The 16,560-nt window shown below is 38.8% G+C and overlaps 1 protein-coding gene across 15 annotated transcripts in view; it reads right to left on the bottom strand.

Moving 5' to 3' along the window:
- LOC119852194 (aspartyl/asparaginyl beta-hydroxylase) overlaps positions 1-16,560 on the bottom strand; it is a 203,764-nt gene that overhangs the window by 47,357 nt on the left and 139,847 nt on the right. For all 15 annotated transcript variants that reach the window (XM_038393240.2, XM_038393239.2, XM_038393232.2 and 12 more), the window contains 2 exons: positions 11,436-11,522; positions 3,637-3,787 (listed from right to left, as the gene is read on the bottom strand). In XM_038393240.2, coding sequence (XP_038249168.1) covers positions 3,637-3,787; positions 11,436-11,522 — 238 coding nt within the window. The remainder of the gene's footprint in view (positions 1-3,636; positions 3,788-11,435; positions 11,523-16,560) is intronic.

Genomic DNA, 16,560 nt, shown 5'->3' with positions numbered 1-16,560 from the left:
ACCTTAGAGACTAACAAATTTATTCGAGCATAAGCTTTTGTGAGCTAAAGCTCACTTCATCAGATGCATGCAGTGGAAAATACAGTGGGGAGATTTTATATACACAGAGAACATGAAACAATGGGTGTTACCATACTATAACTAGAGTGATCAGGTAAACTGAGCTATTAGCAGGAGGAGAGAAAAAAACCCTTTTGTAGTGATAATCAAGGTGGGCCATTTCCAGCAGTAGACAAGAACGTGTGAGGAACGGTAGCGGGGGGAAAGTAAACATGGGGAAATAGTTTGACTTTGTGTAATGACACAAACTCCCAGTCTTTATTCTAAGTGTGTGTATGTGCGGATTTTTTCTTGTGCTTTTTCAGGGAGTTTCTTGAGCAGATGGTGGTTTCTTTTGGTAACCCTCAGTGGGATCAGAGGGTAATGGCTTGTAGAAAGTGGTGTTGGAGAGCTGCCTAGCAACCTCTTGTTCATATTCCGACCTATTCATGACGACAACAGCACCTCCTTTGTCAGCCTTTTTGATTATGATGTCCGAGTTGTTTCTGAAGCTGTGGATGGCCTGAAGGACGACCCATCACTCTCGCAGATCTTGGGAGACAGGCCACTCCTTGCTTACAGACAGCCCCTCAACCTGAAGCAAATACTCACCAGCAACCACACACCACACAAGAAAAACACTAACCCAGAAACCTATCCTTGCAACAAAGCCTGTTGCCAACTGTGTCCACATATCTATTCAGGAGACACCATTATAGGGATTAATCACATCAGCCACACTATCAGAAGCTCGTTCACTTGCAAATTTTTTATCATGTGATATATGGCCATCATGTGCCAGCAATGTCCCTCTGCCATGTACATTGGCCAAAGAAGACAGTCTTTACCAAAAAAAACCAAAAAAAAAACAAAACAAAACAAAAAAAAACCCACAAATCAGATGTCAAGAATTATAACATTCAGAAACCAGTCGGAGAGTACTTCAATCTCTCTGGTCACTCAATTACAGATCTAAAAGTTGCAATTCTTCAAAGTACAAACTTCAAAAACAGACTCCAACGAGAGACTGCTGAGTTGGAATTAATTTGCAAACTGGACAGCATTAAATTAGGCTTGAATAAAGAAGGAAGTGGATGTGACTTTACACAAAGTAAAACTATTTCCCCATGTTTATTCCCCCCCCCCCCCCACTGTTCCTCACACGTTCTTGTCTACAGCTGGAAATGGCCCACCTTGATTATCACTACAAAAGGTTTTTTTTTCTCTCCTGCTGGTGATAGCTCACCTTACCTGATCACTCTCGTTACAGTGTATATGGTAACACCTATTGTTTCATGTTCTCTGTGTATATAAAATCTCTCCATTGTATTTTCTACTGCATGCATCCGATGAAGTGAGCTGTAGCTCACGAAAGCTTATGCTCAAATAAATTTGTTAGTCTCTAAGGTGCCACAGGTACTCCTTTTCTATCAGCATGGAAGTATGTCCTCTGGAATGGTGACTGAAGCTTGAAGGGGCATACGAATATTCGGCGTATTTGGAACATAAATGTCTTGCAATGCTGGCTACAAAAGTGCCAAGGGAACACATTTCTCACTTTCAGGTGACATTGTAAATAAGAAGTGGGCAGCATTATCTCCCATAAATGTAAACAAGCTTGTTTGTCTGAGCGATTGGCTGAACAAGAAATAGGACTGAATGGACTTGTAAGTTCTAAAGTTTTACATTATTTTGTTTTTGAGTGCAGTTATTTTTTGTCCATAATTATATATTTGGAAGTTCAGCTTTCACAATATAGAGATTGCACCACAGTACTTCTATGAGGTGACTTGCAAAATACTATTTCTTTCACCATTTTTACAGTGCAAATATTTGTAATAAAAATCATAATATAAAGTGAGCACTGTATACTTTGAATTCTCTGTTGCAATTGAAATCAATATATTTGAAAATGTAGAAAAACATCCAAAATATTTATTAAATTTCAATTCATATTCTATCATTTAACAGTGCAATTAAAACTGCAATTAATCTCGATTAATTTTTTTTAGTTAATCACATGAGTTAACTATGATTAAATGACAGCCCTAATTTTAAAGTTTATTTTATGCAGCTCAGAGTTTGGGGCAGATGCTTTTCATGACTATAATGATTAAGCTTCCGTTGTTCTGCAATTAAGATAGAATTCTAAGTTAAAGTTATTAGCTGAAAAGTATGACCAATTTACAAAAAAGCATGTAAGAATTCAGATACCATGGTGATGGGCTACTTCATAAAAACCTAGACACACAAATATACAAGGAAAACTGTACAAGATACCATCTGTATTAGACAATCTAGAAGTAGCCCTAAATTATCCATGAATGTACTGAATATAGTTGTACTCTACCCCAGTGCAAGACCCTATCCATTAAATAAACAAATTATTTTTGAGTGACAAGGTCGGTGAGGTACTATCTTTTATTGTATCAACTTCTGTTGATGAAAGACAGTTTTGGTGCTTACACAGTGTTGTTCTTCAGGTATAAGAGTCCCAAAGCTGGCCTCTTTCACCGACAGAAGTTGGTCCTATAAAATATATTAACTTACGCACCTTGTCTCTCTAAAATCCTGGGGCCGACATGGCTGCACCACTGAAGACAAGTGATTTTTTTGTCAGCCAACTGATTGGTTGGTTAAGACAGTTTTCATGTCGTGCTTTAACCCATGAGATATAGTAAACCACACAGCTGAGATACAGAATACCTAATTGGTGGCATAATACTTTACTTAACTTTCTGCTTCTTAGAAAGAGTTTCAATAGCAAAGAGTGTAAATTATGTTAATAGAACAGTTTAAATAAATAAAACTAAACAAATAAAACTGACAGGAAGCTTGTGAGCAATAATAAATATGAGATTTCTTGTCTACAGAATTATACTCACTAATTACAGTCCCTTAACAGTACATTAACAGCTTCAAAATAGATTTTTAAAACCTCAAAATATGCATTAAAAAAGATGGTCTGATTTTGAGAAACAGCACTTTCCCAAACATCCAGGGACGAAGGACAGTCGCTAAAGGCACCAGATTGGGACTCAGGAGAAAAACAATAGCAACAATACCTAACAATTGTATAGTGCTTTTCATCAGTAGATCTCAAAGCACTTTACAAAGTGAAGATAAGCATCATTATTCCAATTTTACAGATAGTAAAACTGAGACAAAGAGGTGAAGTGACATACCCAAGGTTGTTCTGTTGCAGGTTCCCTGCATGATTACGTGTAAGCATTTAATCTCTCCTTGCCTCAGTTACGCCCTCTGAAAATAGGCCTAGCAAAACTTCCTTCTCCTACCTCTGTCTGTATAGATTGTAAACTTTATGAGTCAGGGACTGTCATTCACTATAGGAATATCACCTAGCACAATGTGGCCCAGTTCTTGGCATTCTAGGCATTACTGTAATCCAAATAACTGAGAACTAACAGCATTTTAGGGGGAGATTTTTCAAAAGTATGTAAGGGACTTGGGTATACAAATTCCATTGAAAATCAATGGAACTGGTCGGTGTTCCTCCTTCCCTTAAGCACATTTGAAAATCTTCCCCATAAATTCTGCACATTTAAGTCATACACATAAACCATATTTAAATCTTACCAAGAAATTGCTGCCTGTCTGCTTGTCGTTTCAGGCTCAATTTTACCAGATCAGCAGGGACGTCTGGCAGACTAGCCACCTCCCCAAAGGTATTGATGGCTTTTTGCAGTATTTCATTGCTTCTCATCTTCTCAGCTAAGTCATCCTCACACTAGGTGGAATCACAAAATTGTTATAAATAACAAATCATCATATAGTTTGGAGTTTAAAAAAATTTTTTTTGAGGAAAGGCAAAATTGTATTATTCCTCATTAACGTGTCAGATTTAACAAGTATCTTCAAGTGTAGGCAATTTTGGTGTGAGCTTGGAGCAGAACTCTAGTTGCTTGTGCACTCTGGCAAGGTGGATTTATATCCAGCATTCACATATCCCTGGGAAATATTTGTCATCATATGTATGAGAAAATATATATGCATATAAGCACAAGGCACTTTGTTCACAACCACCTACAGCAGATTCTTACTTCTGCATTCTCTTCTTGACAAGCATTCGTGTAAATGAGATGAAACAGCATTCTTACATCAGAAGGTGTATCATCATAGACCATTTTCTAATATATATAGATTTGGAGCCAAATTTTCGATTCATGTAACTTCATTGAAATCACTGAGTTATTCCAACTGAAAATTTGTCATGTTGTATTTTTCAAAGGTAACATGCTAATGCAATGCATCAAATCAAATTCTAAAAATTTTGTGGGTGATAATACTTGAAATCAAAATTTCTTCTTTAAAAAGACAATATGGAAGGAATATGTTTTATACAAATCAGAGCTGTCAGTGGAGAATGCCTAATTTTCTAAACTCTCCAGACGTTGCCTCATGAGAAAGTCAGAGAAGCAGCTGCCCTGGGAGCTGAAAGATACCGGAGCTATTGTTAAAGTGATACCACCATTTACCAGGTGCTCAATAATTTTCTGGTAGCTTGTGGCATCTACCTTGCTATAACAATAAATCTTGTGTTATTTAAAAACACATTGCTACACCTTATCAGCATGTGAATGAGAAGATTGGTTCTATAAGGCTTGGGAAAACGCTCAGAGCATTGGACCCTATCACTTTCTCCCCTCCACTCCAACCCCACATGGGGAACAGCAGCTGCATCCAGGAGGAGCCTGTGGGGGGGAAGAGGGGGGCGGAATGGCAGACTGTGACAATTCCCAGACTCTCAGGACTCCTCCCTCAAAGCAGCCAGCACCAGCCATAGCCAAGGTTGCAAGGTAAGGCCTTCTAGCTCCCCTTCCTGCCCCTCTGCTGCGCGAGTTCCCTCTCCTCTCCCAATGAGGGGGAAGCAGCCAGGAAAGCAACCTTCTCAGCCTTCTGACAGTATGAGAACTCTGGATATTTTCCCCCTTGTTTTCTGTGTTGGCATTGGCTGCTGCCCTCCCAGCCTCTATTCAGTTCTTCTTCCACCATTGGAACCCATCTGGACCCCAACCTGCTTCTCCCTGTTCATGGTGCTTTTCACCCTTACCTCTTCCATTCATATCTTGCGCTCGTGCACTCTCACTCTTCCCTTTATCTAGTTTCTTCTCTTACTCCCAAAAATTCTTTCCTGTCCCCCCACTTCAACCTATAGTAGCTGATAAATTCTACTAGGAATGTTCCATGAACCTCATTTTGTTTTTCAAGTTTGAAAGCAGACTTAGATGCATATTGACATGAAGGATGAAATCCTCACTCCATCGCAGACAATGGCAAAACTCCCATTGACTTCAAGAGAACCAAGATTTCACCCCTAGCATGGAACCTCTCTCCATTGTCTGCATATATTTTGCTCCTGAGTATTCAATAGTGAAACAGAGCTAGACTGATCTCACATACTTAATTTTAAAAGTGTGGATATTAATTTATATGCTTTCTATGCTGAGTCAAATTAGTAGTGTTCTATGACTCCTTCCTAATGTCTCCTATTTTTATTGTCCTGTGTTTCATTCATGTTTCGCTAATTAGCATGACGAGGTAGGTGTTTTTGTGTATCACAAGCACTTCAATAATGGAAACATATATAGGTCATTCAATCTGGATTCAATGTTTTATCGGCTACACTAGCATTAATTAAAAAGTTTCAATCACATTAGCTGCATATTGTTGCTGTTAGTAGTTAATACCTAACAACTCTTTACCTACAGGGTTTTTTTTTTTTTTTTTTAAAGTTTGCAATGTTCAATGAACTTCTTTGTTTATACAATCAATTCAGCACATCATGACTAATTGGCCCAGGCTCACTATTCTGAAACTAAAAGGGGAAAATACCAAGCAACATGGTCACATCAGCTAAACATTTGAGCGGTTTGTCCCAGAGACAAACTCAGAATTCAATAGTTAGGAATAATTTATTTTTTCTTGATGGAATACCCTCTAAGAAACTGGCTTATTTTCTAGGATGCAGGATGGGGAAGGATGTTTATGGAAAAAATATAGTAGGAATGAACAGTTGCCATCGTATAATCCGAGATAAGATACTAACATATATCAAATCTCAATGATACATATCACATCATATATCATTTGGAAAGAGCTCTTAGATCTCTGAGGATGAAAGGCACTACATCTATGTAAGATATTATCACTACAATATAGCAATTCTGACATGGTCTTAGCCATGCCAAGAAATCAACATAGAGATTGCTTGTACTTTTGGGATAATACCATAATAATAACTGCTATTGCAGAAATTTGGGGAAAGGAACATCCACAGCTTTACAATTACAAGAAAAAAACCAAGCCCCCATCTATCTATTAGAATCTGGCCAGTTCGTACGTATTGTATGAAGTCAATGGTGCCTTCATAATGCAGGAGTGAGGACACTCTTAGGATGAAATCCTGGCCTCCTTGAAGTCTCTGGCAAAGCTCCCATTGACTTCAGTGGGTCCAGGATTTCATCTCAGCTCATCATTGCAGACTGAGCCTTTAGTTAGCGATAAGAGACAGTGAATATGAGTAGGGTTTTACTGGTTCAAATACCCTGTTAAAAGTAACAGTGTCTTATAAATCAAATTATGTTATGGCAGTCCTGGGAATGATCCATAGTACTTCAGCGCACACCATGATTGACCAACTGCTTTCAAAGGCCCCTATCCTCCACTGAAATCAATAGGAGTTCCGTCAGTCACTTAAAGCATACAGAAGTAGAAAGTTAATGCCACCTAGCCCCTGATTACAAATTCTATAAGTAGAATACAAGGCTGCCAAAACCAGAGATGGACCTATAATAAGTTACTTATGCATGTCTGAGAAAAGAGTGCAAATTATGATATTAGGGTCTGATCCTCAGCCCCTTTCAGAATCATACTGCTACACTGAAGTGGTCGAAAGCGATATTAAAAAACTGTCTTAAAAGGGCAACTGAAGTTCCCAACATTTTGAAGAAAACCTTGGATGTCAAAAAGTCAGCATAGCTGGTTTCATACCCCTTGCTCCCAATTTAAGGAGTGCTTTGGGGGTGAGGAGAAGCAATGCCAGCGCCAGCACTCTGGACAATCCTCTGCCAGTGGAACAGCTTACAGGGAGTTGTTCCTGTTAGAGTACATTAGAGCAGCCTCTGGCTAGCCCCAGAATAGTAAATAGCAGAAATGGGATTTAACACTAACGTTACTCTCTGCTTCCTGAGCCGTTAGACTTCTGTCCCCATTTACACAAAATGCCTTTAGCTGAGGGCAAAATTTGACCCAGTACTTCTCTCACACACACACACACACACAAAGAAAAGGAGTACTTGTAGTACCTTAGAGACTAACAAATTTATTTGAGCATAAGCTTTCGTGAGCTACAGCTCACTTCATCGGATGCATTCGGTAGAAAATACAGTGGGGAGATTTATATACACAGAGAACATGAAAATGGGTTTTAGCATACACACTGTAAGGAGAGTGATCACTTAAGATGAGCTATTACCAGCAGGAGCAGGTGGGAGGAGGAGGAAAATCTTTTATGGTGATAATCAAGGTGGGCCATTTCCAGCAGTTAACAAGAACGTCTGAGGAACAGTGGGGAGTGGAGTGGGGGGAGAAATAACATGGGGAAATAGTTTTATTTTATGTAATGACCCATCCACTCCCAGTCTCTATTCAAGCCTAAGTTAATTGTATTCAGTTTGCAAATTAATTCCAATTCAGCAGTCTCTCGCTGGAGTCTGTTTTTGAAGTTTTTTTGTTGAAGGATAGCCACTCTCAGGTCTGTAATCGAGTGACCGGAGAGATTGAAGCATTCTCCGACTGGTTTTTGAATGTTATAATTCTTGACGTCTGATTTGTGTCCATTTATTCTTTTATGTAGAGACTGTCCAGTTTGACCAATGTACATGGCAGAGGGGCATTGCTGGCACATGATGGCATATATCACATTGGTAGATGCGCAGGTGAACGAGCCTCTGATAGTGTGGCTGATGTGATTAGGCCCTATGATGGTGTCCCCTGAATAGATATGTGGACACAGTTGGCAATGGGCTTTGTTGCAAGGATAGGTTCCTGGGTCAGTGGTTCTGTTGTGTGGTGGCTGGTGAGTATTTGCTTCAGGTTGGGGGGCTGTCTGTAAGCAAGGACTGGCCTGTCTCCCAGGATCTGTGAGAGTGATGGGTCATCCTTCAGGATAGCTTGTAGATCCTTGATGATGCGTTGGAGAGGTTTTAGTTGGGGGCTGAAGGTGATGGCTAGTGGCGTTCTGTTATTTTCTTTGTTGGGCCTGTCCTGTAGTAGGTAACTTCTGGGTACTCTTCTGGCTCTGTCAATCTGTTTCTTCACTTCAGCAGGTGGGTATTGTAGTTATAAGAATGCATGATAGAGATCTTGTAGGTGTTTGTGTCTGTCTGAGGGGTTGGAGCAAATGCGGTTATATCGTAGAGCTTTGCTGTAGACAATGGATCGTGTGGTGTGATCCGGATGAAAGCTAGAGGCATGTATGTAGGAATAGCGGTCAGTAGGTTTCCGATATAGGGTGGTGTTTATGTGACCATCGCTTATTAGCACCGTAGTGTCCAGGAAGTGGATCTCTTGTGTGGACTGGTCCAGGCTGACGTTGATGGTGGGATGGAAATTGTTGAAATCATGGTGGAATTCCTCAAGGGCTTCTTTTCCATGGGTTCAGATGATGAAGATATCATCAGTGTAGCAGAAGTAGTGTAGGGGCATTAGGGGACGAGAGCTGAGGAAGCATTTTCTAAGTCAGCCATAAAAATGTTGGCATACTGTGGGGCCATGCGGGTACCCATCGCAGTGCCGCTGATTTGAAGGTATACATTGTAATACATTTCCAAATGTGAAATAGTTATGGGTGAGGACAAAGTCACAAAGTTCAGCCACCAGGTTAGCCGTGACATTATCGGGGATACTGTTCCTGACGGGTTGTAGTCCATCTTCGTGTGGAATGATGGTGTAGAGGGCTTCTACATCCATAGTGGCTAGGATGGTGTTTTTAGGAAGATCACCGATGGATTGTAGTTTCCTCAGGAAGTCAGTGGTGTCTCGAAGATAACAGGAAGTGCTGGTAACATACGGCCTGAGGAGGGAGTCTACATAGCCAGACAATCCTGCTGTCAGGGTGTCAATGCCTGAGATGATGGGGCGTCCAGGATTTCCAGGTTTATGGATCTTGGGTAGCAGATAGAATACCCCAGGTCGGGGTTCCAGGGGTGTGTGTCTGTATGCGTATTTGTTCTTGTGCTTTTTCAGGGAGTTTCTTGAGCAAATGCTGTAGTTTCTTTTGGTAACCCTCAGTGGGATCAGAGGGTAATGGCTTGTAGAAAGTGGTGTTGGAGAGCTGCCTAGTAGCCTCTTGTTCATATTCCGACCTATTCGCATCATCAAGGATCTATAACCTATCCTGAAAGGATAACCCATCACTCTCACAGATCTTGGGAGACAGGCCAGTCCTTGCTTCCAGACAGCCCCCCAACCTGAAGCAAATACTCACCAGCCACCACACAACAGAACCACTAACCCAGCAACCTATCCTTGCAACAAAGCCCGTTGCCAATTCTGTCTACATATCTATTCAGGGGACACCATCATAGGGCCTAATCACATCAGCCACACTATCAGAGGCTCATTCACCTGCGCATCTACCAACATGATATATGCCATCATGTGCCAGCAATGCCCCTCTGCCATGTACATTGGTCAAACTGGACAGGCTCTACGTAAAAGAATAAATGGACACAAATCAGACGTCAAGAATTATAACATTCAAAAACCAGTCGGAGAACACTACAATCTCTCCGGTCACTCAGGTTACAGACCTGAGAGTGGCTATTCTTCAACAAAAAAACTTCAAAAACAGACTCCAGCGAGAGACTGTTGAATTGGAATTAATTTGCAAACTGAATACAATTAATTTAGGCTTGAATAGAGACTGGGAGTGGATGAGTCATTACACAAAGTAAAATTATTTCCCCATGTTATTTCTCCCCCACCACCCACTGTTCCTCAGACATTCTTGTTAACTGCTGGAAATGGCCCACCTTGATTATCACCATAAAAGATTTTCCTCCTCCTCCCCCCGGTTCCTGCTGGTAATAGCTTATCTTAAGTGATCACTCTCCTTACAGTGTGTATGATAAAACCCATTGTTTCATGTTCTCTGTGTGTGTATATAAATCTCCCCACTGTATTTTCCACCGAATGCATCCGATGAAGTGAGCTGTAACTCATGAAAGCTTATGCTCAAATAAATTTGTTAGTCTCTAAGGTGCCACAAGTACTCCTTTTCTTTTTGCGAATACAGACTAACACGGCTGCTTCTCTGAAATCTCTCTCTCTCTCACACACACACACACACACACACACACACACACACACACACACACACACACAAATCACTTTGATTGAAGTTGTGCCAAAACTGCTCTCTAAAAAAACTGTCTTTTTTTTTTTTTAATAACTGCAGCTTTAATCTAAATGCAATGGTGATAAGTATTAAAATCACCATCCTCTCACACTTGTACCAGCTTCATCCAAAGTCCCCACTGAAATGCAGGCTGCTGTTGGTTTCAATTTTAATTCTTCTGTAATGCTTCCATAGACATTTGATACCAGTTGAACCCTCCTCCTGTTGGCCAGTGGACTGCTTCAGCAGCAAGAGAACTACTATTTGAATGTGGCATTTTGTTAATACTTTATTTAGTGTTATGGAGTCTTGTTCTGGTCTGACTGTTAAGCTCTGTGAGACTGAGGATAGTGCTACACACATTTACGGCATTCTATTATACTATGGGGAGTTACTGTTTAAAACGTTTGGAAGCATTAAATTACAGCTCTGTGGAAGGGGTTAATTCATAAAGAAGGGAAATATGAAAAGCATTGTTTAATAAAGAAATCTGACCTTAACTGAAGCACCATCGCACAAATGGGGCCAAATGTTCTGCTGGTGTAAAGGGTATAGATCCTTTGACTTCAATGGAATTTCATCCATTTACATGACCAGAGAATTTGGTCCACTGTGTAGTAGTGTCTATGCACTAGATTTTTTTTAGTAGTTGGGACTTTGGTTTTAGCATAACTGTTATTTACCGAAGATTTTTATTACACCTATTCCTGTGATTCCTTCATGCTTTATGAAAATATAATGATTATTTCTGTTTTGGAGTTATTGTATCAAGGAACTAAATTATTATGAAGTCAGAGCTTGTTTTCCAGGGTCTTTATTTTCAGGGGGAGGATGCTTGAAATAGACAAGTGGGGGGTTTAACTTAAAAACTGGGATCACTGTATAGAATACAGAAAGAGTCTGTTTTGTACACAGGTCTCTACTATTAGGTAACCTCTGAATACTATTTTTCCATTTACAACAGTTTCACTGGTACCTGTGCTTTCCCATATCTTGCTCGTGGACTCTGTGGATATTTGCTCACTAATATTTCAAAGGTCTTCACAGCTTCTTCAACTTTTCCCTGAAAGGAAGATATTTATACTAAATATTTTCTGTATCTTGTAGCAAAACACTTACAAAACCCTGAGGGATAAATGGTGTAATATGACTAGTACCACTGATTCTATAAAACAAAGCAGAAAAATATTTCATATGGTTAATTAACAGGTTTTTCTCTTACACACTATCTGACCAGATTGCCAGCTTATTCCAGAGAAATACATTTTTATGAATACATATAGCTCAACATAATTAGCTGCTTTTGGTTAAAATCAATTGTTTTGTTTGGTCTTACAACGGGTGAAAAAAACGTAGATGGATTAAAATTGTACTGTAAAACACTAGACACTAAGGCAAATCACATTACATCTTAAAAAGTAAATTTGGTCAGAAGCAGTTAATCAAGGAATTTAAAATGCAGTACAAGAAATAGCTGACTGTAGCTAGAATTTTCACTTCAGCAGAGCTGAGTTGACCAAGGTTTTGCCTTGCCCAAGTAACATAGGCTTTTTTGCAATGGGCAACTTCAATGACCACATAGACAATAGTCCCTCTGGGTTGACTATATATAATGATTGACATGTCAACTATGATCCAGTCCCACGTGATCTAGTTTTTAGGATTATGATTACAGGAATAAGAATTACTGCTGTATTATGAGCTGAACATCACCATCTCTCATTTGAAGCGATGGCTCACTTCTGCTCCTGTTAGGGAATGAACATATTGCATTGGTATACCCAGAGAGATGGATCCAACCCAAAATGGTTTCAGACATAAATAAGAAATGTATATACCATACATCCAGTAAACAAGTCTGTTGATTATTTAGTGTGATATACTAACCCTTAACCCTTCACAGAAGGCAAGATGGCAGCTTCACCCAAAAGAGCAGTCATTAGGCTGGTACTCATGAATCCATCTCCTGATGTTGAGGATCTTGCTAACTGTCGCCCTGTCTCTAACCTGCATCTTTACATAAATTCATCGAGAAGACAATGACAACGGAACTTTGGGATCATTTGGAGTCTTCAGATTCAATTGCTTCCTCTACACTGAATCTGGGTACGGGACGGAGTCCACAGAAGTTGTGCTGGCTGGAAACTTTTTCCCAAAAATGGACAGCGATCAGATGTTCAGGCCGATTCTTTTATATCAGCAGCCTTTGATGTGATTGACTCAACTTTGGCCCTGGCACAGATGGATAGGATTGTACTTGAGTATTCCAGTTTCTCTCCTTCTTGGCGGGTGAGTAGAGGGGGAGAGAAGCTGAGTGATCATGGGGCACTTCAATTTCAGTGACATATGCTGGAAGTCTCATGCTGACAGTACTAAAATATACCTGGAATTTCTAAATATTATAATTTCCTAACTCAAAAAGTGTTGCAGCCAATATAGGGAAATTCTGTATTAGACCCTGTCTAATAAAGAGGAACCGATCACAGAACTAAAAATTAGTGGTAACTTAGGTACAAGTGATTATGACTTGACCATGTTTATAATATGCAAACAGAATAAAGTCCAGACCAGTGATATATACTGGTGCTTTAAAAGGGTCAATTTCATAAAGCTGAAAACAATTATGAGCCAAATCAGCTGTGAGGAAGAATTAATCAGAAAAAATTGAATAATAGGGAATTGTTTAAGAACATTTACTAAATGCCCCAAAAGCCACAGTCCCACATTTCAGGAAAAAGGTCATATTGGCTAAAAAAATGGCCAGGTTTAGGAGGGGAAGTGAAAGCATCTATAAAAAAAATGATTTATATCTATCTATATCTATATATATAACCAATGGAAGAAAGGGGAAATTGAAAGTAATGAACATAAATCAGAAGCCAGGAACTGTAGAAAAGTGATAAGGGAAGCAAAGGGACTCAAGGAAAAATCTACGGCCAACAGAGTTAAGAACAATAAGGAGAAGTTTTTAAAGTATTAGTAACAAAAATAATCTTAATAATGGTATTGGCCCATTACTAGATGGAAATAGTACAACAATAATAATATAGAAGAGAAAGAAGTGTTAAATAAATATTTCTGTTCTGTAACTGGGGGAAAAACAGAAGTTATGTGATCTGTAGTAATGTATCAATATCATATGATAACACTTTCTGTTCCACTAGTATTGCAGGAGGTTGTTAAACAGCAGCTATTAAAGTTAGCAATTTTTAAATCAGCAGGTCCAGATAACTTACATCCAAGAGTTTTAAAGAGCTGGCTGAGGAGCTCGCTAGATTAATAATGTTGATTTTCAACAAGTCTTGGAATACCAGGGCAATTCCAGAAGACTGGAAGAAAGCTAATGTGCCAATATTCAGAAAGGGTAAACAGACCTATAATTACTGGGTTATCCTATCTAACATCCATCCTCGGCAATATAATGGATGATATGGAACTCTATTAATAAAGAATTAAAGGAGGTTAATATAATTAATGCCAATCAAAATTTGTATGAGATTACAAGTTTGGTTGATAAAAGTAATTGTGTTGATATAATATACTTAGACTCCTGTAAGGTATTTGAGTTGGTACCACATGACATTTTGATTAAAAAACTAGAAAAATATAAAATTAACATGGCACACATTAAATGGATTAAAACTTGGCTAACTGATAGGTTTCTAATGTAATTGTAAATGGAGAATCATCATACAACAAGTGTGTTTTTAGTGATCGCGCTCCAATTATATTTATCACAGACACTGGTTGCGCATCATTAAAATCTCCTAGGTGGACTTTGCTACTAAAAGATGCAAAGTTTTGTTCTACAGTTGATACAGTCATTTCTAAAGTCATACAAGAAAGAAGCCCCCTAAGATACCATCTTCTGGGAAGCTCTGAATGCTACTGTAAGGGGTGAATGCATAAAGTATGCCTCTGAAAGGAGAGAGAATCACTCAAGTTACTAGACTTTCTGGACAGGAAATAGATGAGTTGCAGAGAAAGTATAAGATTGACCTCACTAATGAAAACCTTCCATGTTCTCTAATCAATGCCAAATATAAATATAATGAATGCTTATCCAGCATTCATTGAATTTTCACTCAACAGGGTCAAATAAAGATATTATGAATAGGGAAATAAAGCAGGTCAACTATTTGCCAGAAGACTTAGATTGGATCTAGCCAACAATATTTCTTCCTTATTACAAGAGGACAGGAATGCCATCTTTGAACCGATAGATATAAATAATCAGATTAAGCAATTCTAACAAGCTTCAAATCAGACATCCTCATCAATCCCATATTTATTGAATGCGGTTAATATTTTTGAAAAAATCTCTGGTTTTTGTATTAACTGGAATAAATCGCATGCAATGGATCTATCCAAAAGAACAGATCCTTCTCAGTTTCAGCATTTTCCATTTGAAAAATGCAAGGAAATAACTTATTTAGGTGTTAACATTTATCCTAATCACCCCAAAATTGTTTCTATATAAATATGGCCTATGTATTAAAAGAAATTTCCAAGGATGTAGAGATGTGGTGTCTCCTCCCTCTGTCTTTACTGCAGAGGAATAGAAATAGTCAAAATGAATATCTGCACAAGAAAGACTTATATCATTTGCTTATTGCCTTTCAAGGTCTCTCCTTTGCTTGAAAAAATAGGCTTATCATGCAATTTATATAAGATAACTTTGCTTGCCACACTGAAAAAATCCTAGGCAACTGGATGAATTTGTATCTATATTATCTACCATTCCAAATGCATCCTATTAGAAGGTGGTTCCCCTCTAGTAGCTCTGTACACACAGGCCTGGTTTGAGATTGAAAAAAGCATAGCTATGCCATTTGGTTCCCTTTCTTATTTTATATCCTTAAGAGAGTACCCACACACTTAAGGAAAAATCCAATCTTTGCATCTCCATGGAGCCCCCTGCACCATGTTGATTACAGTATCCGATCTTACTAATTCTCCTCTTGTACCACTATAGAATAGCCCAGGCCTCAGGATCAAAGCCAACTCTATGCTTACGACAATTTGAATAGAAAAAAGATTAACAATAATTAAAGATATAATACAAGACAATAGACTGGCCTTCTTCAATTATATATGCAGTTTCGGCTACCGCAGTCTCACAGTTCCTTCTTTCAGCAGCTATGCTCAAGGATTCATGCAAGGATGGGGGACAATAGGTCTCTTTCAACTCTTACCTCTAGGAACATGTTAAGAAATTTGGAAACAAAAGCCACTTTGTAGGAATTACTTATAGGTGGCTATTACCTCTCAATCTCAGTCTCAGAGAAAAACCAGGAGAAAAAACTTAGCCTTATTGTCCCAACAGAAACCTGGGAGGACATCTGGCTTAACATGAAGGATACTTCAAGTTCTTTATACTTGTGATTCTTCTAGACCAAGATATTAAACAGGTATTATGGGACTCCAGAATGTTTAAGGCTAGATTGTTGGAGATGCAAACAGCCCTATGCCAACCTTTAACACTTCCTCTATAGCTGTCAAAAATGCATGTGTTCTGCAACCCCATATTCAGTGCTCTCTCAAACTTTTAAGTGTTGCTATTTTTCACTCTCCAAGCTTGAGTATTGTAGGGGTGCTGGATTGGTATTACCAATTAACATTAAAAAATGGATTGCAGCAGTGGCCAAAAGAGTTCTCTCAGAAAATAGAAATTTGCAATTCCTCCCTCCTACACAGACTGGCTTAGTGAGCTCTTTACTATTGTATTAATGGAAAAAAAAATGACATGGTCTAATAACAATACTTGGGGGAAAAATAAAGCTATCTGGTTACACATCAAACTATTGCATACTTTTGCAGTTTAGGATATATTAGTCCCCAATACTCATAGCTTATGTTCTCACTTATATATCTACTTAGTCATTTTAACAATTGATGCCCTGCATGACCAATATAGGTTATGGGTGTTTGTTTTATGTGTGTGTGTGTGGGGGGGAGGGTGGTTGTTTGTTTGGTTTTGGTTTGTTTTTTCCCCTAGGTTTTACACATAACACTGAATTTTGTTACTCATACGGTATTTCCATCTTGTGCATATATTTATATCTTTTTTGTTTTGTTATGCATTTATATTAACAAGCTGT

The sequence above is a fragment of the Dermochelys coriacea genome, chromosome 2 (assembly GCF_009764565.3).
Source record: "Dermochelys coriacea isolate rDerCor1 chromosome 2, rDerCor1.pri.v4, whole genome shotgun sequence".
In the NCBI taxonomy this organism is placed as follows: domain Eukaryota; kingdom Metazoa; phylum Chordata; order Testudines; family Dermochelyidae; genus Dermochelys; species Dermochelys coriacea.
This window is presented reverse-complemented; position numbering and strand designations above follow the sequence as displayed.